The sequence below is a fragment of the Piliocolobus tephrosceles genome, chromosome X, assembly GCF_002776525.5.
Source record: "Piliocolobus tephrosceles isolate RC106 chromosome X, ASM277652v3, whole genome shotgun sequence".
In the NCBI taxonomy this organism is placed as follows: Eukaryota; Metazoa; Chordata; class Mammalia; order Primates; family Cercopithecidae; genus Piliocolobus; species Piliocolobus tephrosceles.
The window spans coordinates 49,869,537-49,896,357 of NC_045455.1; the positions used below are offsets into that span (position 1 = coordinate 49,869,537).

General features: G+C 34.9%; 1 protein-coding gene across 4 annotated transcripts in view; it reads left to right on the forward strand.

Moving 5' to 3' along the window:
* The window catches only part of PCDH9 (protocadherin 9), a 953,506-nt gene extending 950,398 nt beyond the window's left edge, over positions 1-3,108 (forward strand). For 3 of the 4 annotated variants that reach the window (XM_023186522.1, XM_023186535.1, XM_023186542.1), the window contains one exon: positions 917-3,108. In XM_023186522.1, the coding sequence (XP_023042290.1) occupies positions 917-1,290 (374 nt within the window). In that variant the 3' untranslated portion in view covers positions 1,291-3,108. The remainder of the gene's footprint in view (positions 1-916) is intronic. The other variant, XM_023186530.1, reaches the window with a different exon arrangement.
* Positions 3,109-26,821: the final 23,713 nt, after the last annotated feature.

The following is a 26,821-nucleotide window of genomic DNA, read 5'->3' on the forward strand; positions in this document are numbered from 1 at the left end:
TAGTTTACTTTTGAAATCCTGGTTAAAATGTATGTTCTAACCGACTGATAAAAAAGTAGAAGATAAATTCTGTGATCACTTTCTTTCCCCTGAATGTTAGACTCCATGTGATTCAATTTGCAATTTAGCTTCAGTTTTATACTTTAGAAATTTAGAAAATAGTTAAGCTCAGAGGAACCAAACACTGTCCGGATGCAAATGGCTTCCTCTTTACTTGGATTTCAGAATGTTCGCAGCTGACCAGGTGTATCATTAGTAAGATACAATAGTTATTCTTCAAAATGAGTATTTAACTTTTCAAAAATGTGGCAAGATATTTTCATATAAAAATAATGTGTTTATGTAGAAAAAAACAATATTTTATAGAACCATTTAGAGTATTTATTTTTAATGATGCTATGTTTCAAGTGGTAATTTTGCTTTTTAACTTAGTGGAGTTGTACTATTTATATATTCTTTAATATTGCACATAAGATTATTCTACTTTTTATAATTTATCATAAATATGAGTTTTTTTCTGGGATTTCTTAGCATATAAATTAGTAATAATCTGTATGCCTTTATCAAGTCTTTATCAAAGACTTGATAAAAAATGATACATCATGGTTATATCTGTTTACCCATATCTGTCTTTTTATCTATCTATCTGTGTCTTTGGATCTAAATAACTAAATAAAGGATTAAGAAGGAAAATATTAATAGATCAATCTTACCTCCATAACAAATTTGATTCCTTTTGTGTTAATCTTTAAAAGATGGAGAAATATATCTTTGAGTTGCTTGACTTGACTCAAAGATATGCTTGACTTTATGAAAAAATAAGATCACTAATAACATACTTTTTCTCTAAGAGATAATTTTAATTGAAAATCTTAACCACTTTCTTTTCTTATATTCTCCCTCTTGTCTTCTGCAGATGGGCCTCTGGGTCCCCGAGGATTAGCTGAAGCTACAGAGATGTGCACTCAAGAGTGCTTGGTTTTGGGTCACTCTGATAATTGCTGGATGCCTCCTGGCTTGGGTCCATATCAACACCCCAAATCTCCTCTCTCAACCTTTGTACCCCAGAAAGAATGGGTGAAGAAGGACAAGCTTGTGAATGGGCACACCCTGACCAGGGCCTGGAAAGAAGACAGCAACAGGAACCAGTTCAATGACCGTAAGCAGTATGGCTCCAACGAAAGCCATTTCAACAATGGCAGCCACATGACAGACATTCCTCTGGCAAATCTGAAGTCTTATAAGCAAGCAGGAGGTGCTATTGAGAGTCCTAAGGAGCACCAACTCTAAGAAAAGGCTATATGCGACCTAATAACTTTAATCTAAATAGACATGCTAATACCGTGTGTGTCAGAGCTTTATGTATTCAATAGATCTCTACAACTATGCCCCATCTAGCAGGGATACTTATAACTCTGTGTTAGCACCATGGAGAATACAATATTTTGCAACATATGAGAGAAGATAGTTCTAGTCATGCAATCTTGTTTACTAGAATTGATTAAACTCTCCAGAGATCTCTACTTTGTGCAAATTTTTTTTTATTATTGCATTTTATTTTGACCCTGGACTGCTGCTATGAACAATAGAATATGTATTTGGAAAGTAAGAAAGTTTCATGGATTAGAGTGACTGAAAAACATACCCAGTTAAAAAATTGTGCTTTTTTTTTTTTTTTTGTCATTGATTTGTGCTGAGACCGCTATACTTGACATTATACTGCAAACAAAACTTAAAGAGATAAGCATTAAACCTATCGTGCTGTTAACAACGTTAGTGGACACTTGTAAGTCAATCAGTGTTAAAGTATTTGTAAATAGAAGCAAGCTATTATTAACAACTTTTGTGTACTTATAATGTTCATCTAAAAATGTTGTAGCATAATTCTGTGTTTTACGGTTGCTTCTGTCCTTCTTTTTATTTACCTCTTTGTTGTTATTTTCGTTGTTTCTTTTAGTGAGGTGTTTTTGCGTTAGTAGTCTGTCTTGACACACATTGTTCAAAGAATCTCAAACACTTGTGTTTAAAAAAGGTTCTGAAATCTTGCTTCTTGTATGATAGCTTATGATGCTGGAATTCTGTAAACAATAAAGATGAAAGAAAAAATGATAATTATACAAAAAAGGACTTCTGCAAAAGCTTGGAAATTCAGAACCTATTTTTTACATCCTTGTTTTCAAAGCAGGCAAAAGCAAAATCATCTAATTAGTACCATTAAGTGAGAGAGTAATGGAAAAGTGTTATCCATCAAAAGTGATATAATATCCTGTACTTGTCACTCATGCAAAACTAATGTATCAAAATTAGCATATATGGAAGAAAAATCATTATTCTAAAGTAGTTTCAATTGGGCAAATGTGTGTCTACAACTTTGTTGAAATGGCAGAGTTTGTGTTGATCCTCATATACAATAATGTTGTTGTAACACAAGTGTTATTAGACCATAGCCACAAAATATTTAATGTGTTGTGCCTTCATGATGTAACAGAACATTCTCCAGGTAGGGTAGTTGGGGGAAACAAAGGGATAAATCTCTAATTATTGCTGTTTAACTGTTTGTTATCATAGTTGGTCAATGCCTGGCAGGTACCAGCATATTGTCACTTAGGTCAAACCAACAAAGTGACAACTAATGTTAATAAGATCTCAGTTGCACGTACAAACAAATCCAAATTCGAACATTCTTAGGAGGTTTTTGTTAAGGCATGACAGATGATTTAAACAAATAAATAGCATGCAACAAAATGTCTTTATTGAAAGAAGTGGAAGTTATCTTAATGCCACGGCTCACCATCAATTTAAAAGTAAAAAAAACAAAAAAAAACCCAAAAAATTAAAAAAAAAAAAGGTTTGTTAATCTGATAGTTAATTTGTTCTTACCAAAAAATAAAATTACTTTGTAAATAGCAGTTCACATTTTTCCACAGTATAATGGAAAATAATGGGTAGGGGTGCATTGCTTATTGAAGTACATTTTTGTCGGTTTGTGAGGGGTGTTTGATGACTTTGACAGAATAAATATCTAAACAATTATCCTTGTTACTGCTTTGCCAGTTCTACGTTATTTACAATTATTCAGCTCTTGCAATAAATATTCTGAATTCCTGATTGTAGTGTGTTAATTCTTAGTCAACATCCAAATTGGTTATTTATATTTCTAATTGTTGGGTAAATATATGTGGATAAAATTTAACTTTTATTTAGAAATTAAGGAAGATTCATTAGGATTTAGTACCTATTCTTTGAAAATGTGAGTACCATGACAAGTGTTCAATTACCCTAATGGTCTTTAAAACTATTTTTTAGGGAAATTAATGGAGAAAGTTCACTCACTTTCTGGTCAAGATTCATGCAAGTTTCATCAAAGTGAAATCCCAAGTCAGAAACTCTGCTGGTAGCACTAGTTAGTGAGGTTATTTTCTGATTCTTTGTCTCTTTAATAAGACTTCATGGAACAAACTGTCACTTATGTCATCATTGGCCAGGGCAGAAGATCATTCTGGGATTATGGATTAAACCCAGAGTCAAACTTCATCTGTATTTCTTTCAGTTTAGGAAAATAGGCACAGAAAGCTATCAAGGATAAGAAGACACACTCAAACATATGCCATGTGTGTATGCTCATCCTAGAGCAATTGCATCAATGTTCACTCATGCTGGAGTTTTGGGCTAGGTAAGTAAGCCTGACTCTTCAAGCCCTAAAGCTTTTTGAAGGATTGTGAAAGAGGATTTGGGAGTCAGAGGCATAGTGTTAAAGTTATTTGCCCGGACCATTGTCCGAATATGACATCCTAACCATTCATTCCTAATAAGCTAAACCTATCCCCTAGTCTGAGGTACACTGTAGCACCACTCTCCTTTCCCTCACAGGGGTAGAGACTGCCCCAAGATACAAACAGGGAATGAATCCTGAAAAGAAGACATTCTGAAAAACAGAAATTAAAATCCATGCCTGCACCATTCCTTTGTCTTTTTTTTTTTTTTTTTTTTTTTTTTTTTTTTACCAATCACGTAAGCCGTTCACCTCTGCCTTGAAGAGTAAAGAGAAACTAAGCTCATATTCTCTCCATGAATAAACTGGAATTTTGAAAAGGCACTCACCTTTCCCATTCCTACTACATTTCTTCTAATAAATACAACAATATCTAGTCCTATGAAGGCATTTGGTTATATGCTCTGTGAAATTTTAAGAGTAATAACATCACAAACCAAACTGAAGAATTTACCCATCAAGTAAATAAAATAGTACATTTGCAATGACTATTCCTTAAGTATCATGTTGACATTGTACATAAGAGTCGTCGTTTACCAGGATACTTACGTGAAATGTATAAAATGATTTTTATAGCAATTATCAAATATAATGATAACAATTTTTGAGCACATATCACAATTTTTGAGCACATATAACAATTTTTGAGCACATATAAAAATTAACTTTATAAACCTGAATAGGACCTATTTGAATGAGCATTCCTACACATACTCTAACATAAATATGTATTTAAATAATGGGTATTCATTAACAGAAAATTGAGTAGTCATTTTGCTGCACTGATGCTATTCAGTGAATCTCATTCAGAATCCCATCATTCCCATTCTGTGGCTAAAGCTACAAATGCAGCTGAGGCCCAGAGTTGTTCCAGTATTTATTAAACTGTTGGATAGAGGCCAGAGATGGTTAATTATTATTAATGAGGAGTTTTGGCAGTGAAGGATGAAAGGGATGCCTTGTCAATTTCAATTTTTAATGTAGATGCCAGGGTGTTACTTTGTATGAGGGCAAAACCAACCTATGAAAAGGAGGAGTGGTGTTGTGAGTCCAAAAATTCTTCATTGTTCTGCTTTGTTTTAAATAGAGCTGATCTTCCCTCCCTAAAGGAAGCTCCTTTATTTGTTCTTGAGAGAGAGAGTGCTTAAAAATTCTTCCAGTGTGCTTAAAGGCACAGTGATCACACAATAAATTCTCCATACACTTTTCTTACGCTTTCACAACTACCAATCTAAATTTTAGTAGATATCAGCCAGACTTTGGACTGTTCAGAAAATGGAAAATTTGTATCTTAATATTACAGTATTTTTATAAGGTATAATATATACCTGTAAAACATGATTATCAAAATAATATCTTATTCATATTTTAGTTCACTGAAAGTATAAATTAATGCGTATTCCAAAGGTATCAATTTTCTATTATACCACCATCTATATTTCAACATAAGGAGTATAATTTCTACCTGTACCTATGCATTTTTTATTTCTTAGAATTCTTAAACAGTGCACCATATTGAAATGAGTTCTGTCCATATTTATGTTACCTTAGCCTATTACATTATTCTTGAAGCTTTACAGGAAAAAATCTATTATTTTTAAATAAAAATCTTCCATTTTTATTCTTATTTTTTCTTTGTATCTTGTGGCTGTGTTTCTAACAGCATTTGTACAACACAATTATTTGTGGACTCATTCAATACCACCTGCTTAAGGTTCACATATTTGCAAATATGTTGAATTACAGTGATTTTCAAATAATATTACAATCCCATTTAAATTCTTAAATTCAAACACTGCTTTTTAAGAACCTTTGCATTTCCTCTGTTTGAACCAGTTCACCTCCAATTTCATCATTAGTTTGTTTTTCATTGACATTGTTCTAAAAAATAATACTCAACAACAGTAGTAAAAATTTTTACCCTGAAACTCTAACACAATCAAAATTTTCTACAACATACTATTGTGTGATTGTAAGTAAAGTTACAATATTTTTATATTTAAAGAGATTACATCTACTTTATTTTAATTGAATATTCTCATAACCAATTGTGACAAATTATTTTATACATGATGTACATTTGATTTATTACAGGAAACAAGTCATAAAATGATTTTACATAACCTTAAATTCATTCACCATTAAATTTATTCACACACAATCATACTTCAATGTGAATATAACTGAAAATTTGGCCTTGCTGGTGTGAATTCAAACCTCTCTGAATTTACAGGCACATAGTTGAACTTCTTCCTCCTGGAAACATTTTTTTTCCCCTGGCTTCCTGGAAACCACAATCTTTTGATTTCCTCTTACTTTACTGGCCATTTCTTCTCAGGCTTCTTGGTTAGTTTCTCCTTTGCTTATGTCTTATTTGACTGTTTTATAAGGTCCAAGGCTCAGTTCCTTGGCTTCTTTTCTTCTCTATCTGCACTTACTCTCTTGGGAAGCTCATATTCCAGTCTGGATCTCTCCCCTAAACATCAGAACTTCTGATCCAAATCTCTTTTCAACAAGTATACTTGGACATTTCCAAGATGAGTCAAAATTAACATATCCAACATAACTCATCATCTCCTCTCATGAGACACACACACACACACACATACACACACACACACACAACACAGTCTGCTACTGCAGCCAGTCTTCCAACTTCCTAGTTAATGGCACCTCTATCAGATATTCAGGCCAGAAAATTTAAAGTTGTCTTTATCTCTTCTCTGTCATACTTGTGGAGCATCTTTCTCTTTCTGACTGCAAAGTTCATCCAATCTAATCATGTCTCAATAGTTCCTCTTGCCAATTGGGCTAAGTATCATCATCCTTTTTCTGGATTATTATGGATCTCCTAACTGTTCTCCTTGTAACTGGTCTTCCTCATCTAACCTTCCCCCATCTAGTCTGTTCTACGCATGCCTTGAGATGTACCATATGACCCAGCCATCCCACTACTGGGTATATACCCAAAGGATTATAAATCATGCTGCTATAAAGACACACGCACACGTATGTTTATTGCGGCACTATTCACAATAGCAAAGACTTGGAATCAACCCAAATGTCCATCTGTGACAGACTGGATTAAGAAAATGTGGCACATATACACCATGGAATACTATGCAGCCATAAAAAAGGATAAGTTTGCATCCTTTGTAGGGACATGAATGCAGCTGGAAACCATCATTCTTAGCAAACTATCACAAGAAGAGAAAACCAAACACCGCATGTTCTCACTCATAGGTGGAAACTGAACAATGAGATCACTTGGACTCGGGAAGGGGAACATCACACACCGGGGCCTATCATGGGGTGGGCGGGGGGAGGGATTGCATTGGGAGTTATACCTGATATAAATGATGAATTGATGGGTGCTGACGAGTTGATGGGTGCAGCACACCAACATGGCACAAGTGTACATATGTAACAAACCTGCACGTTATGCACATGTACCCTAGAACTTAAAGTAGAATAAAAAAAAAAAAGGTGGGGGGGTGGTAAGCCAGACATCCTTCCTCTTCTCACAAAACTCCAAGAGTCAGTTGCTTTTCTCAGAACGAAAATTAAAGCCCTTATGTTGTCCTACAAGGCCAATAAAGTGTGGATGTCCCTCTTCTCACTAATCCCATGTTTTAATGACCATCTTTCTTACCCCATTATGATCCACTGGTTCCTCATTGCTTCTCAAACATGCAGGCATATGTCTGCCTCAGGTTATTTACGTCAACTTTTCCTCTGCTGGAAATAGGCTTCTCTGATATCTGTAAAGAACTCCTTTCCCAGCTTCAAGTCTTCGCTAAAATACAATCTTCACCCTCAGGCCTGTGCCAACCCTTCATTTTTTTTTTTTTTCTTTATTGTGAAGATCTCTCTATCATCTCTCTCTCTCTCTATCATTTATCTCTATCTCATCTCTCTGTATCTATCTCTATCTCATCTCTGTATCTCTAGCTCCATCACTATCATCTATCTATCTATTACCTATCTATCATCATCTATCTATATCTATCTATCTATCTATCTATCTATCTATCTATCTATCTATATCTATCTATCTATCTATCTATCTATCTATCTATCTATTATCTATCATCTCTATCTCCCTCTCTTCCTCTTTCTCTCTCCATCTCCCTCCTTCTCTCTTTCTCTCCCTATATATCTATTTATCTATCACCATTTTAGCTTCTTTAACCATGTTAACTAATAGTGTGCTATAACAGTGGAGTTAACTGCATTCACTATGTTGTGCAATCATTATTACTATTTCAAAACTTTTTCTTTTTATTACTCCAAACACAGTCTATACCATTAAGCAATAAATCCCCATTTTCCCCTACCCTCAGTTCCAGGCAACTTCTAATATACTTCATGTCTTTGTGAATTTTCATATTCTAGATATTTTATATCTGTAAAAATGTACATTTGCCATTTTGAGTTCGGTTTATCTGCCTAACATAATGCTTGTTCTCAAGGTTTATCTGTGTTATGTCATGTATCAGAAATTTTATTAATTTTTATGGCTGAATTATCTCTATATATAAATAAATATATAATATATAGTATAAATATATCAATATATCATCATAATCATCTTTTGTTCAGTCATCTGTTAATGGACGTGGGTTATTAATACCTTTAGATGATTGTGAATAATGCTGCAACAAACATTGGTGTATAAGTACCTGTTTGAGTTTCTGTTCGTGAATTTCTCTAATTTGTGGACATATTCTTTGAAATGGAATTGCTGGGTCATATAGTAATTCTGTTTGGCTGTTTGAGGAACTGTCAAGTTGTTTTGTCCAGTAGCTAGCCTAGTTTACATTACCAGAAGCAATGTGTGGAGGTCCAGTGCTCCACATATTCACCAACACTTATTTTTATCTTTTTTGGAAAGAGGAAAGTCTGTTACCCAGGCCGTTGTCCAGGCTGGAGTGCAGTGGTACGATCAAGGCTCACTGCAGCCTCAAACTCCTGGGCTCAGTTAATCCTCCCACCTCAGCCTCTGAAGTATTTGGGACTACAGGCCTGCACCCCCGTGCCTGTCTAATTTTTAAGTTTTTATTAGAGACAGAGTCTCACTATGTTGCCTATGCTGGTACTCATTTTTGTTTGTTTGTTTTTAAATAGCCATTTTAGCAGATGTGAAGAGGTATCTCATTGTAGCTTTGATTTTAATTTTCCAAATAACTAAGGATTTTGATCCATTTGTATATCTTATTTGGATAAAATTCCATACAAGTTGTTTGCCTGTGTTTAATTGTGTGGTCTATTTGTTGTTGAGTTTTTGGAGCTCTTTATATATTCTGGATATTTACTCCTGATATCAGACGCATGGTCTACAAATGTTCTCTTCCATTTTTATCTTTTCAGTTTCTTGATAATGTCATTGATGCACAAATTTTTTAAATTTTAAAAAAGTCCGATTTATTAACTTTTTTCTTTTATTACTTATGTTTCTTTGTGTCATATTTAAGAGTTCATTGCTAAATCCAGAGTCATAAAGATTTGCCCCTATGTTTTATTCTAAGTATTGTAATGTTTTGGCTCTTTTATTAAGGCTGTTGATCCATGTTGTGTTAACATTTATATATAGTGTAAGGTAAGGCTTTATTCTTTTCATGTTGATTTTGTCAATTTCCTTTTCTGTATCAGTTGAGATGATTATTTTTCCCCTTTGTTCTATTAATGTGGCATATGACATGGATTGATTTTCTTATGTTGAACCATCCTTCCCTTCCTGGGATAAATCACACTTAGTTGTGGCTTAATTATTAATTGTAATACAATATTGGATTTGATTTGCTAGTATTTTTTAGGACTTTTTATTCTATATTCATAAGAGATATTTGCCTGTATTTTTATTTCCTTGTGATTTTTGTATGTAGTTTTTCTATGAGGGTATTGATGGCATCATAAGATGATATAAATTCTGTTTTCTGGAGAAAATCAAGAGGTATTGACATTAATTTTTCTTTAAATGTTTGGAAAAATTCATGAGTGGGGCTATCGGTTCCTTGACTGTTCTTTTTTGGGAAGTTTTAAATTATTATACTGATTCAATCTCTTCTGATAGGTTTTTTGAGACATTCTATTTCTTCTTAAGTCAGTTTAGATAATATATGTGCTTCTAATAATTTTTTAACTTTATCTAGCTTATCTAATTGTTTAGAATCCATTGGTTCACATTATTCTCCTATAATTCTTTTTATTTCTGTAGAGTCAGCAATAACGTTCCAGCTTTCATTTCCAATTTTCATCAACTGTGTCTTCTTTTTTTATTTCTTTGTCAGTCTAGCTAAATTTTGTCAATTTTATTGATTTATTCCAAGAAATACATTTTGGTTTTGTTGACTCTATAGTTTTTCTATATTATGTGTTATCTATCTCTGTTCTGATCTTTACTATTTCCTTCCTTCTGCCAGCTTTTGGTTTAATTCTCTCTTTTTCTGTCTCCTCATGGTCCAACATTAATTTATTGATTTGAGATATTTTTAAGGTTAGTGTATATAGCTACAAATTTTTCTCCAAGCACATTCACTTCATCCCATAAGTTTGATACATTGTGTTTTCATTTTTACTCATCCCTAAATATATTCTAGTTTCTTTTGTGATTTCATCTTTGTCACATTGGTTGGTTAAGGGTATGTTGTTTTATTTTCCCATACTTGTGAATTTTCCAGTTTTCCTTTATTATTATTTCTAGTTTCATTTTACTGTTGTCAGAAAATATACTTTGATGATTTTAAAGTATTTAAATGTATTTAGTCTTGTTTTGTGGGTTAATGTATCTGACCACTGCATTTATTTATTGATTTATTTAAATTATTATTATTATTCTTTTAGAGACAGGGTATTGCTCCAGTGCCCAGGCTGGAGTGTAGTGGAACAATTATGGCTCATTGCAACTGCTGCTCCCCGCCCCCTGGGCTCAAGTTGTCCTTCCACCTCAGCCTCCCGAGTAGCTGGGACCACAGGTGTATACCACCATGCCCAGCTACTTTTTTGTATTTTTAGTAGATACGGGAGTTTTGCCACGCTTCTCAGGCTGGTCTTGAACTCCTGAGCTCAAGTGATCTGCCGGCTTTGGCCTCCCAAAGTGGTAGGATTACAAGCATGAGCCACCATACCTGGGCCTGAAGACTGCATTTTAAAGTTGGACTTCCTTTTCCAGCATTAACCATCCTATTTACAAACTGCTTTCTTTTTTTTCTCCCATAGCACTGAACATATTCTAACATAGCTATAATTTACTTATTCATTTACAATGCTTATTGTTCATTGTCTTTCCCCACTAAAAGATAAATTGTAGTTTACTAATGTATTTCAAGCCCCTAGAATCATGCCTGGTACCAAGCAGACACTCAACATATATTTGATGAGTGAATGAATGAACTACTACCCCAAATATCAGTCTTTTTATTTTTACAGTGTTTACATGGACTAGGAAGAAATTGATTCTACTTGGGCAATAGCCCAATTTTCAGATGTAAAACAAGGTCCTTATAACAATAAATATAACATTAGTTTCCTTCAGGTTACATGATGGGAAAATTCTAACAAAATACATTATTTGTAAACAACAGCAACATTTTGCTTTCCACATTTGTTCTTTTTTATTCCCTTCCATCTGGTTGCTGGAATTTGTCAATTTTCCCGCAGGGGAACCATTGACTTCAATAAAATTCAGTAACTTTCAAGAGCAAAGTTAATGTCTTTCTAGGAAATTGCTGCTTTGCAAGAAATTACTGATAATGCAATTAGTATTAATTTTTAACTTGAACTTTTATTTTATAGAATTCATGTTTCTCACTGTATACCTGGAAATTTGCACATCCCATTGACTATGGTGTGTGACTGCTACTTTGATAAGCAATAGCTTCTTCCTCGATACTTCATGACTTGAGGTTATCACAAAAGCCTCCTTTAGACTCTGTTGCATTTGCCACACATCCGCATCCGACTATTATGCACTTTGACCCAGGAGATGCTATTTTGGCCATCAACCTTACAGAAAAAGGCTAAGGTGATATCAGGTGTCATTTTAAAACTGCATCTTATGGCTGGGCACGGTGGCTCATGCCTATAATGCCTGCACTTTGGGAAACTGAGGCGGGTGGATCACCTGAGATCAGGAGTTCGAGACTAGCCTGGCCAACATGGCAAAACCCTGTCTCTACTAAAAATATGAAAATTAGCTGGGCTTGGTGGCAGGTGCCTGTAATCTCAGCTACTAAGGAGGCTCAGGCAGGAGAATTGCTTGAACTTGGGAGACTGAGGTTGCAGTGAACCAAGATCATGCCACTGTACTCCAGCCTAGGGAACCGATTTGTTGTTTGTCTCAAAACAAACAACAAAAAAGGGTATTTTATTTCTACCACAAAGAGATTTTAGATCACTTTAAAAACCCCAAAAAGCTCCACACATCACAGAAAAAATAAAAGTAACAGAAAATTAAGGCAGAGAGAACGTGTGGGTTTGCATGTGTATGTGCCATATACCAACTCATGTCAATTCTGCACACTTTCCAGGAATGGACTATCCATTTGATTCTGGGATTATTGAAAGCTAAAGAAAAACTATCAAATAGACAACAATAAAAAAAACATGCCATTTAACAGTAGAATAAGTAAAATATATTTTTACATCTCAGTGGATCACATGCCACTATTACAATTTTCTCCAACGCATGATAACAACTGGACATTAGTATCTTAATACTTTTAAATGGACTTATATTTTTCTAACTTATCATTGTTTTAAGTAATAGTTTATATAATCATGATTCACACTGTATAAACTATATAAAATTCTACATAAGACATGTTTTTACTTCACTTAGAGTAACATTTTTAAATGTTAAATTATATATCACTTAAGTAATCCTGTTTACAAGTTCCAGCCCTTGGGAAACATTACAATAATGGTATCTCTGCTGATTCACCCCTAGGCAGCTCAGATCATCAAGCTCCCTATTGCTATCTATTTCTCCTGTTTGCATTATGAAAAAGAATATTTCTTTAAAAAAAAGCCTACAGTTTCAAAAGGAGAAAATAATTACCTTGGTTGCCATAGCTAGGATGACCATATATCCCTATGAAAGAAAATTCATACAGATCCAGCCTCAGTGATGGGTCCTTATTCCTCTCTGCTTGTTTAAAGCATATCTAATGAAATTATGTTTAGTATCTAAAGGGCCACTGTCCCTGATTATGGCAGAGATTACAAAAGATGGTTGAAATATTTACTAGTCAATTAACCTGAGTTTTATAATGTGACATACCTGCTGTACAATATATATTTAAAATTAGGATTTTATTTACGTTTGGTTGGGATTATCCCATATATCTGTAGAAATAGTGGGGCTTTCAGCAGAGCCCAGAGATCTTCAGAATGATTGACAGAGATGCCCGTCATACACATCATGAGACACAGCATTATTTCTTAGGAAAAAAAAAATCTACCTAGCTGCACAATTTTCAGACTGAAACATGGATACATAGCAAACCTGTTTGCTGTTCTTTATTTTCTACAGCATATAAACATCTCCTGCAGTGGGGTTTACCTTATTTATTCATTAACAATTATAATAACTAACATTTATAAAGCACTTATTCTGTGTTCATCACAGTTCCACAAATTTACCAGTATTAGCTTATTTAATTTTCTAATGCTTTTTAAAAAGATATGTGCTCTTTGTGTCACCCTTTCACAGGTGAGAACACTGAGATACAGGAAGACCATATGAATCTACTCAAGATCCTAGAGTGAACAAATAGCATTGCCAGACTGCTAGGCTGAGTGTAGAGTCTGGCCTTCAACCACTATGTGATAACACCTCTTCTTATGAAAGATTCAAGCACTTTTTGATTCTGGATGTCAATGATAAACTACCATTTTTTAAACAACAGCAATAAAATGGTTTATTAACTAGTTCTGCAAAGAAGATTCTCTTTCTACTTGGAGTTTTATTTACTCACTGTTTGATGTACTTATATGTTGGCTCAAATATTTTATTAATTAAATGTGTAGCAATTGTGCTATTCGGTCTTGGGATAAAAAATAACATAGTCTAAAATGACACACAAGTTTAGAGTGAATACAGCCTCATCAGAGTTACTGGGAAATCTAGTGAAAGTCTCTGATGTTGGATAAAAATGCTGAATTCCTTTTACATGCTCTAGGTATACTTATTCACAGATTCTACCTTTTTACACTTGCTTTCTGTTCCCCACCTTAGAAAATCAGGTGATGAACAAAGTGAGCCCACATTAGGCTCCTATTACCGATAAACAGGGCATTAAAAGGAGACCAAAATCAGTCTGGTAATTAACTTTAGTAGCCTATTTTCTTCTCGTCATGGAAATGCAATTCCCATTGACATCAAGGGGAGCTACGTGCTCACACGGAGAGGAGAATGGTCTCCCCAAGCATCATGGAGAAAGCTATATGTTAAGCTTCAAAGCATAAGTGCCCTCTATTACTGCATCACCAGTTTTAATCAACTGTTCTTATATCTACAATTTGGCTCATTTTCCAAATGGGAAAGCACCTCTTAATTTGACAAACAAGAATCCCTGACAACAGATATGAAACAAATTACTTATAATGCCAAGGTCATGCCATGTAGTAGTACTTCATTAGTCTTCCCCTTTCCCCAGGAAAAGCTGACCATGTGTTTTAAATGTCGACTCTCTGTAGTTCACAGTTTTACAGTGCACTCTTTTATAACACAGTGTGATAAAGAAAAATAACACAAAGTATTAAGTATATATATTCAATAAATAGTAGTTTAATAATATCATTCAATAAGCCACTGCTCCATTAAGCCACATGCAAAGGGTAACTTCTTATTTCTCTATGATATTTGGTTCTTTCATTATTTTTAATGACATTATTGCTGATAATATTGCACATTGGGCACATAGAAAACATCTGCTTCCTTAAGGGCACATGGAAATCAGTGTGAGAAAAGCAGCTAATACTAAACTTCTTGAGAAAGAAAGCATACAGACAAAAAAATGTTAAGCTTGGAGCATTTGTGTGTTTTATAATTGATCTATTTATCTATCTTCCTAGGGAATTATCAAATTACAGATTCATATTACTCTTATATGATAGTTTTAGTATTTATTCCTAATAATTTATAAATATTTTTGTACTAATCAAGTATTGTTTATACAATTTTAGAATTCTAAACAGAGAAGGTAATCCAGCACACATATGCATGTCTCGATGGTGTGACTTTTAAACTATCTAATGACGATGAAGTATCACTAGAAAATACAGTACTTTGTTTATGCTTTCTTGTGGCTCATAAATTAATTTAAACCTAGACAATATAAAGTGAAATGCTTAGCTAGTTTATAGATGATGCCCTCAGGAATATTTAGTGGTAGTCAAGTTTCTTATAAAATTTCAATATTTATTATAATGAATACTGGATTGAGGATAAGGAGATTTAGCTGACAAATCCTACTTAGGTAGAAATTTGAAAGAGATAATGGTCCCGAAATTCATGAAATTAAGAAATTTCCATTTTTCAATATAAAATCTGGCATTTTGTATAATTGACACAATCATCTTTTAAAGAAGTGAAATGAGGAGAATAATAATATTGAATTCATAGGCCTATTTTGAAGATTAAATAGTGATTCATTAATAGAGTTGAAAATGGTGTCGGGAATATCAGAAGTGCTCCATGAATGCATTTAGTAGTAGTAGCAGTAGTAATAGTAATAGTTTTTCTAAACCTCTTCTAAGTACAAAATAATTAAAATACAGTGATTATACAGGTACTTACAAATACACGTTCTTTAGTCCTGTTCCTACATACTGTACCAATATTTTCAGGAATGAACTTCTCCTTACTCTCAGAAAAGTTCTTGCCCGAGCTTCAGAGAGCAGACATACCATTAGGACAGAGTTTCTCAACTGACAAAAATAATTAGAAAGTTAACTGAATCACCTGGCTTATGTTTCTTCACTTCTGTTAAAACTCTTAAATTTTCCGAATCCATATCTCTCTGCTCATTCAGTCATATTCTGGAATTATTTTATCGCGGTTTTATATTTCAGCCTGAACAAATTCAAACACGCATACCAATTTCGAATAGATAAATTGGGCAGGAAACCGTATGTACATTTTTCCCCTTGAGACAGGGTCTTGCTCTGTGGCCCAGGCTGGAGTGCAGTGACATGATCTTGGCTCACTGAAACCTCTGCTTCCTGGACTCCAGTGATTCACCTGTCTCAGCCTTTCTACTAGCTGGGTCTACAGGTGTGTGCCACCACGCCCAGCTAATTTTTTTTTTTTTTTTTGTATTTTTGTTAGAAACGAGGTTTCACCATATTGCCAGGTTGCTCTTGAACTCCTGAGCTCAGATGATCCACCCACACTGGCCTCCAAAAATGCTAAGATTACAGGCGTGAGACACTACACCCAGTCAGGAAACTGTACTTACTCATTTTGAAAGAGACGTGTAACTATTGGCTACCATAGCTCCTTCATACAGAATTGTGGGCCCAGTAGATGCCAAATCTTCCACATTTTCAAGTGATGCCTAAATTCCTACAATCTCTCTCTCTTTAAAATATGTTGTGCTCTTAAAACAAACAAATAAGGCAAGCGGATCACCTGAGGTCAGGAATTCAAGACCAGCCTGGCCAACATGGTGAAACCCCATCTCTTCAAAAATACAAAAATTAGCCAGGGATGATGGCAAGTAATTGTAATCCCAGTTACTCAGGAAGCTGAGGTGAGAGAATAGCTTGAACCTGAGAAATTGCAGTGAGCCTAGATCATGACATGGCACTCCAGCCTGGGCAACAGAAAGAGACTCTGTCTCAAAAACAACAACAACAAAACTAAGAAACAAACAAAATACATATATGGGCCAATCATGCTCAGGGTAGGTGGGTTGTTAGTTACCAGCAAATTCTCTCTTCTATTTTCTGTAAATTCTATCTCTTTCTTTTTACTTGTTTTTTTTTTTTTTTTCTTTTTCATTTTTTTGTAAGTATTTGTGATTGCTCAAAACTCTCTAATTTAAAACAAGCAATAAACAAAGAAATAAATAGAAATCTTTCTTCCATTCACTTTGTTCATTGCATCATTTGTATGATCCACTTTACAATCCTTTTGAATGGGTGAATCAAGCCACCAACCCATCACAATACATTTCTCTAAACCTAACCATCCAACAAAATTTCTCTGTTATATTATCAAAATTCACTTGACTAAATTTATTCCTAAATCTAAAGGCCACATTTAAGACTTTATTTCACTCAACCTCTTAGTAGCATTTCACATCTTAGAGTATTTTACTGCTTTATTTTTGAATCAACAAACTGCTGGGTTCTCTCCTGTATCCTTAGGGCAAGCCTTCTTAATATTCTTTGTAGAACTCCTTTCTTTCTCCATGTTTTGAATGCTAGCTTCCCCTAAGGTTGTCTTCTTTCTGCGTACCCTAGGTGACCACACTCATGCCAATGGTTCAGTTACAAGTGTGCCAAATCTACAAATAGAGTGCAGCTTTTTCTCCTACACAGCAGATCCATATAAACAATTGGCCAATGAAATACCCCAGAAAAACCTCAAACGAATTCCACTCAACTCCTCTCTGCAGCTTCTAAAGAAGTCAGACCTTATGCTTCCAGGTTATGTAGCCAAAGCCTTTGTGTGTCTAGTCAGGTGATGCCTGAACACCAGAGCTGTGGCAGACGCTGCTGTAGCTACTAGGACGAAGTGTGTAAGAACAATGCTCAAAGTGGCAGGCCTGAATGCCTGATTGTGCCAGGGGACACACAGTAGTGTGACAGACCTTTCCACTGTGTAAACCACCAAAGTCTCTGAGGGCCCATTATTTAATTGGTGCTGAGCAAATTTGGGTCATTGCTTAAATTGGAACTGATACAGGGACCATGGTGGAGAAGAAAGTTCTAACAAAGATATTTACCTACTTCTTGACTTGAAGTACTGAAAAACTGTTCTCCACAGTAGCCAGTGTATTTTGTCTAAAATGAAATCTGACCCTATTACTCTGATTTAAATCTGTTCAGTTCTTCTCTGTTACTCTCCCTCCAAAATTCCATGTGCCTTAAAACAGCTCTACAGACTCTAGCATGTTCATCCCTCTGATTACTTGTCGAGCCTTTCTCAAGCTACCTCAAACCACGGATCACTCCATGATCCAGCTAAACTGAACTTTGTTAAGTTCCTTGAAAACATCACGCTCTCTTTTTTTGCTTCTGGGCCTTTGCGTATGTTCTTATTCTGCAGGTACACTCTTCCTTTTCATTCTCTGAGTAGCTAACACCTTCTTACTCTTCAGGTCAAAGCATAAAGTGAGACTTCCACTAGAAAGGCTTTTCTGACTGCTCCCAAGTAATGTGATGCTATTTTTCTTATTATACCATTTACATTGTATTTTAATTGTCTATTTACTTGCTAGTATCTCTCACTAGACACTAAACCCCTTGAGAATAAATAGGTCTTTGTGATTTCATCATTGAGTTCACTGAGACTTTGATATAGTAGAGATCCAGTACATGTTTGTGGAATCACTAAATGTTTGTGGAATCAATTTATGACTGTACTCAAATTGTAGAGTCCTATATAAAGTGAAGTGTTTTCAGTCCTTTTAAGTGCACATGGCTACCATTAAAAGTCCTTGGAAGACAATCTGAGTGCAAGGTATTATAAAGATACTAAAGGTATTATTAAGTCAAGTTAGAAAGATTGTTCTGCTTTCTTTTTCTCAGATATCCTATGTGCATTAGGGTTGGTATTTCTTTTAATTTTTTTCTTTTAATTTTTTACTTCTTACTGAAGTAAAATTAGACCAAACTTTTTTTTTCTTTTTGTTTATTTATTTATTGTTTTTTGCTAGGAGGTGATTTGGACTTTACTATCTTTGCCAGACTGAAGCTGACACAAAAAGACAGCAACAAAGGGGATCACTCCTTTAGAAGACAGGCGCTATAGAAAAATTGAGTGGTTTTCCCCTTGCCCGGGTGTCCCTCTGTTGCACTTTTTTACAGTCTTTTCAAAGTACTATCAAATTAAGTTGGAATTGCTGATTTATTTGTTGGCTACCCCAACTAGCTGGGAACTATGTGAAGACAGAGATTGACTCTTTCTTTATCTCTTTGAAATAAGCATCTCATATAGAACTTATGCAATGGCAGACAATAAATGTATAGTGTGAAATATGTAATAAAACTTTTCTGCTTCTAGAAGTAGCAAGCTATATTTCCTATAAACATTGCAACTATTTATCAGAATGTTTAAATATATATATAAACATATATATATATAAACATATATATATATATATATATATCAGATATGAGTTTGATTAAAAGGTCCTTAAATATCATTTTTTCAACTTGATGTTCTACAACTTTATAGGACATGATAAGTAGGACATACTTATGAAGAGGTATATGGGATAATGTAGGGTTGGAAGATAAAGATCTAGAAGCTAAAGCAGGAAAATTGAGACTCAAAGTTAATTCTGTTATTTGTAAATATGCTTATTCAACGGAAAGCCTTTTTTAAAAACATGCGGAGAAAGCAGAAATTTGACTTGTTTACTCCAACCTGAAGTTTAAAAATCCCTTCTTCTCAAAGTACTTTTTTTCTTGATTTTTCCTTCTTCAACTTTATATTACAGTATAAATAATTGAAAAACATTTCAAATTTTCAAATTCAGATACGAACTACTCAAGAATTATGCAACAATTACTAAATGGCACTATAAAATAGAATGGTTGGGCTGTGAATATAAAAAAAACTATATTTAAATACAGTTGTTCGAAGTTTTATGCATTAAGTACTGAATTATGAGTTAGCAGTCATTCTTAAAAGGTGCATTTTATTTGAAATACTAAAAGATATTGCACAAGTGACAGTAATTTGCACTTACTTAATGCTCCAATATATAGAAGCAGTAATGCTTATGCAGTGGGAATAAACTGCTATTTTAAATTTACCAAGAATTTCTCCTAAAGCTCAAAGTGGAATATGGATTATTGAAGCTGTCACAATAGCAAATACGGGATTTATAAACATATTTTAAATTTTAGGTTGGACATTGAATTTGTGCCTGGAAAATACTCTTCCCTTTTATTCTTGTTGAGTTGATCTGAGATCAACATTGACTGATGCAGATATAGAGCAATCTTGAATAGTAATGAACTCTAAAGGAAGGCATTCATATGGAGTGATTATAATGTCATTAAGACTCAGAGCATGAGGAGATTACTAAAATATTTGTTCATTTCCTTTCTCTCCAGTCCCACAAGAGAGACAGTGGGAATTTGACTCCAAGAATAAGGGCAGAATTTGACTCCAGGCAAAATGTTTCAAGAAAAACAATTGTTTCTGGAGTAAAAACATGGCTTGACTCTTAGACTATATTTTCTGATATCCATTTTTAAGGTATCTCTTTCTGCATTATAGTTCTTGATGTTATAATTAAATGTTAGCAAAAGTTGTCTTATATATTAAGCTTGGCATTAATGACACTGGAGGGATTAATATAGAGTCACTCCCCTTTCTGGGAAATAGCAACTTTGGAGAATCACTTATCAAACAAGAGGTAGTAAGTAGAATCCCAAAAGGACACCACAACAAGACATGGCAAGAGAAAAGCAAGATCAATCTGTTGGACTAAAGAAATGTTCCCTGAGAATTCTTAAAAATGTAATAAATGTAAACCTATGAAACACACATTTTCTAAGATCAAATAGGGTTTAGGGCTTAAACCTTTTATTTTGGGGTTAGAAGAGGAGAAACTGCTTCAGCTGAAGAACTTGGGTAGAGGAAGCATTGCATTTAGGCATAGTATAGATTCAGTTAATTTATATACGCAAGCACTTATGCACTTTAAAATAACTTATATCTCAACAGTTTGCTTGGATATTGAATGTTAGAAAGATGGATCATTGTTCTTAAGGACAGAGTCACATGGTTGCCATGGTTTTAATGTGTCTCCCAAAGTTCATGTTTTAGAAAGTTTATCCTCATTGCAACAATATTTATTAATTCACTAATCTCACGAATTGATTAGTTATCTTGAGAGTGATTTCCTGATAAAATGATAAATTTGGTCCCTTTCCTATCCTCCGTCCTCATCCTCTCTTGCCCTTCTGCTTTCTTCCATGGGATGATGGAACAAAGAGGCCCTCACCAGATGTAACTCCCAGAACTTGGAATTCCCAGTCTATGGAACTGTGAGCAATATTTTTTTCTTTATTCATACCTAGTCTCAGGTATTTTGTTTAGCAGCACAAAACAGACTAAGACAGAACACTGGTACCAAGAGGTGGGGAGGTTGCCATAACAAATATCTAAAAATGTGCAAGTGGCTTTGGAACTGGATAGTGGGTAAAACCTGGAAGCATTTGGAGGAGCAGGCTAGAAAAAGCCCAGATTACCATAAGTAGGGTATTAAGGGTTCTTCTGGTGAGGGTTCAAAAGGAGAGAATAGTCTGGAATTTCTTAAGCAGTATTGAGCAAAATGTCCCTGAAAATATAAGAGGTAAAGATCATTCTGATGAGGTCTCAAATGGATTTGAGGAACAAAATAATAAAAACTAGAGTAAATAGTATCCATATTATAGAGTTGAAAAGAACATGATAGAATATCCTAAGACTTTGTAAAGGCAGAACTTATAAGCAATTAAATAAGATATCTGACAGAAGAAGCATCTAAGCAGCAAAGGATTCATGGTGCTGCCTGGCTTCTTTCTGTTACTTACAGCAAAAGGAGAAAATAAAGAAATGATGGAATTAATGAGGTGTTCTTAGTATTCTTTCTCAAAAAAAATTGCTAATGAGATTAATAGGGTTAGAAGGAAACCAAGTGCTATTTATGAAGCCGATAAGAAAATGACCCCAAAGACATTTTGGAGATTATAGAGGCTGCCCTGCCCATTACAGGACCAGAGCTCTAGGAAGGCAGAATTTTTTCAGGGGATGGGCCCACTCACATTTCTGGGGCTGCTGCTCAGGATCATCTTGGAATTCTGCTCCTTTGATTCCAGTACATTGCTCCTTGACTGACCCAGCTGTTTCTTAACTGGGCACAAGTGCAATGTGGGCTCCACTATGGCTTGGGCCACTGCTCTGGAGGGCACAAGGAATAAGCCTTTATGGCAAGGCTTACTGATGCTGACTGGTACGACGTGATGCTGACTCTGTAGACATGTACAATTCAAGGGCTTTGGGATCATGGCAGCCTCCACCTATATTTCAAAGGATGTACTGGACAGCCTGAGGGCCCAGGCAGAGACTTGTCACAGGGACGTAACCACTGAAGAGAGTCTCCAATAGGGCAATACCTAGTGAAGCCCTGGGAGTGGAGTAGACCCCAAGACCCCAGAACTGTAAGGCCACCAGACTGCAACTCTACCCTGAGAAAATTGCAAGTGTGAGACTTGAACCTGTGAGAGTTGCTGCATGGACTGAGTCTGGCAAAGCCATGGGGCTGGTGCTGACTGGCCTTAGGAACTAAACACTATCTGTGTAAGCTTAGGATGCAGGAGATGGAGGCAAAAGCGGTTATTCTTCAGCCTTAAGATTTAATGTAATATTGCCTATTGGGCTTTAAACTTGCTTTGCCCAATCGTCTATTTTTCCCTTTTGGAATAGGAATGTGATATAATTTAGATATTTGTCCCCACCCAAATCTCATGTTGAATTGTAACCCCCGGTGCTGGAGGTGTTTGGCTTATGCTGCTGGATCCCTAATGGCTTGGTGCTATGTTCATGACAGTAAGTTCTTGTGAGATCTGGTCATTTAAAAGTCTGTGATACCTCACACCCCATTCTTTTGCTTACTCCTGCTTTGCCATGTAAAATGCCTGCTCCCTCTTTGCCTGAGAAGCTGAGAAGACGTGGGTGCCATGCTTCCTGTATAGCTTGCAGAACCATGAATCAATTAAGCCTCTTTTCTTTATAAATTACCCAGTCTCAGGTATTTATTTACATCAATGCAAGAATGGTCTAATAAAGAATATATATCCTATACCAGCCCAAGTATTATATTTTGGAAATGCATTATTTGTTAAATTTTATAGGCTCCAAGCTGGAAACTAATTTGCTTCAGGATGAATCATGCCTTATATCTTACCTATATTTGAATCAGATGAGACCTGGACTTTGGACTTTTGAGTTGGTGCTGAAACAAGTTAAGACCTTGGAGTTATTGGAATGCAATGAATATAGATTGCATGTGAGAGTAACATGTATTTTGAGGGGACCAGGGGAAAAATTCTACGGTTTGAATGTGTTCTTCAAAGTTTATATCTTTGAAATGTAATCCCTGATGCAACAGTGTTGAAAGATAAATGTTTAAAAGGACTGGTCATGAGGGCCCCACAAATGTCATTAATGTAGGAGTGGATTAACTACTCTGATAGTGGGTTCTTGAATAGAAGTTCTGCCCCCTCTCTGCCTCTTTCTTGCTTTTCAGTCTTCCACCCTGAAATGACACAGCAAAAGGCCCTTCCCAGATGCAGGAACATTGACCTTAGACTTCCCAGTCTACAGAGCTGTAATAGATTCAATGCCATCCCCATCAAACTACCAATGACTTTCTTCACAGAATTGGAAAAAATCTACTTTACAATTCATATGGAACCAAAAAAGACCCTGCATTGCCAAGTAAATCCTAAGCAAAAAGAACAAAGCTGGAGGTATCACGCCACCTGACTTCAAATTATACTATAAGGCTACAGTAACCAAAACAGCATGGTACTGGAACCAAAACAGAGATATAGACCAATGGAACAGAACAGAGGCCTCAGAAATAACACAACACATCTACAACCATCTGATCTTTGACAAATCTGACAAAGACAAGAAATGGGGAAAGGATTCCCTATTTAATAAATCGTGCTTGGAAAAACTGGGTAGCCATATGTAGAAAGCTTAAACTGGATCCCTTCCTTACACCTTATACAAAAATTAATTCAAGATGGATTAAAGACTTAAATGTTAGACCTAAAACCATAAAAACCCTAGAAGAAAACCTAGGCAATACCATTCAGGACATAGGCATGGGCAAGGACTTCATGACTAAAACACCAAAAGCAGTATCAACAAAAGCCAAAATTGACAAATGGGATCTAATTAAACTAAAGAGCTTCTGCACAGGAAAAGAAACTACCATCAGAGTGAACAGGCAACCTACAGAATGGGAGAAAATTTTTGCAATCTACCCATCTGACAAAGCACTAATATCCAGAATCTATGAATAACTTAAACAAATTTACAAGAAAAAAAAATCAAACAACCCTATTAAAAAGTGGGCAAAGGATATGAACAGACACTTTTCAAAAGAAGATACTTATGCAGCCAACAGACACATGAAAAAATTCTCATCATCACTGGTCATCAGAGAAATGCAAATCAAAACCACAATGAGATACCATCTCGCACCAGTTAGAATGGCAATCATTAAAAAGTCAGGAAATAACAGCTGATTGAGAGGATGTGGAGAAATAGGAACACTTCTACACTGTTGCTGGGACTGTAAGCTAGTTCAGCCATTGTGGAAGACAGTGTGGTGATTCCTCAAGGATCTAGAACTAGAAATACCATTTGACCCAGCCATCCCATTACTGGGTATTTACCCAAAGGATTATAAATCATGCTAATATAAAGACACATGCACATGTATGTTTATTGTGACATTATTCACAATATCAAAGACTTGGAACTAACCCAACTGTCCATCAATGATAGACTGGATTAAGAAAATGTGGCATATATACACCATGGAATACTGTGCAACCATAACAAAGGATGAGTTCATGTCCTTTGTAGCGACATGGATGGAGTTGGAAACCATCATTCTGAGGAAGCTGCCACAAGGACAGAAAACCAAACACTTCATGTTCTCACTGATAGGTGGGAACTGAACAATGAGAACACTTGGACACGGGGCAGGGAACATCACACACCAGGGCTTGTCGTGGGGTGGGTGGTTGGGGGAGGGATAGCATCTGGAGAAATACCTAATGTCAATGATGAGTTAATGGGTGCAGCAAACCAAGAGGGCACATATATGCATGTGTAACAAACCTGCATATTGTGCACATGTACCCTAGAACTTGAAGGATTAAAAAAAAAAAAAAAAAGAAAGAAATGAATGTCTTTTCTTCGTAAATCACCTAGTCTCAAGCATTCTGTCAGAACAGCACAAAACATATTAAGACAAGAGGTATTTAGTTATATATTGCATTAGGTGGCTCCAGAGCCTCTTTACCTTATTGAGTTTTTTCTCTAGTAATCTGTGCTTGGGCACCATATTACTATAATTTATATGGCCATAGTCTCCTGCTTCCTTACAAATCTTATCAAATTCAATATGGATCAAAACACAGTCTTGACTTCAAATCAACTGTTATTTCAAATTTAAACAGTGTTTATTAACAGACATAATAGGAAGAAGCTCCTTCCTATGACTCACTTTCACCATGCTATAGATCTTTCCTCCCTCCCTTGCTCCCACTTTTTTAAAAGCTCAATTTTGTAGGGAAATACAAAATGATGGTGAGTAACCATTATTATAACTTTGTACACTGAGAACAAAATCTATAATAGGCTTGGTTTCCCTGATAATTCAAAAGATGATAGAGTTAGGGATGTGTCTTACTGGAACTGACTGGTCAAGCCACCAGTACTAATGAAAATAAGGAGGAAATGTTACTTCTTGCACTCTTCCTGGAACACAATGAGATGGAGAGATGGAAGGACACAGGTCATTGCTAGAAAGGCAATAGAAAGGCACAAAGGAAAGCAAATTCAAAGCATTAGCCCTGATGGTATCTAGAAATCTAGAAAATTCTAAGAAAATAATCTTTGGAACATAACTTGATATAGTAACCACTTACACAATAGACTTAGCTTTTATCTTTCAGCAATAAATATTCATTAGAACACTGCTCTTCATGCTTGTTTTACACATGCTGAGGTGAAGAAGCTTTCCCTTCAAATTTTAATTAATTAATCACACTTTTTTTTCAAGTGTAATTCCTACTTTTTAAAAATTAGAAACCTTACTTTTGTACACCACCAAAAATTCAGTCATTGACTTAAATTTGAGCAATTTACTTTCCTTGGAAAGTTAATACTTTATCTTATCTCTGTGACGTTGATTATTTAAATGTTCATTGTGGTTAATGTATATAGAAACCTATACCATACACATTCTCTTCAAATATAACTTTATCTTTTATGTGTAGCTGCAAATGAAATATTGAAAAAGTTATCTATAATTACTCACTACCTTGTAGTTTTAAGTCTGCAAAAGCAAATCTAAAAAGAATAAAAGGCAATCGTGTAAAGATTATTTTACTTAAAAGAAAATATTTAGTAATACAAAGTTAAGGGTGTAGCTGCCTACTTAATCATATTAACTATATGCACAGCTGAAAATAATTTTGCCTTATAGTAGTTATCTTAAATTTTGTGTCAAGTTAACTAAATTGGGATTAAGAAATCTACCATACAAAAATAAAATATGCTTAAACTTACTAATTTTAAATATTTCTATTTTAAATCTTTTTACAAAAAAACTTTAAGGTTCTTTTTTGTTTTAAATTATTGTGCTATTTCTAACTTTAAAAAGTTACTAAAAATAGCAGCAAGAAATTATAATTTCTCAAAATCTAGATGAAGCTTGCTATCATTGTGTTTTATTTTCATGATAGATGTGTTTCATAGTTGCCATATGTTCAATTTTCAAAGGTGGACTTTCTACCTCTCAACAAATTTAAATCTTATTGTGATTAATTAAAGAATACTAGGTGCCTTCTTGACAATGCTGGCTGTGGAAAACATCTCTGTTGTTACAGAAATATGTTCTGATAATATTTTTGTTAATTTAACTAAACATATGGTCTCTTTTATGACTGAGGCTGAACAAGGTCAATAAATTTTGAACTCCTTGCTGCACAATGGAATCAAGTCATGATTCCATAACATTCAATTCAATTAAGTTGGAGTACTTAAAAATATGGTTCAATGAGTGATATGAT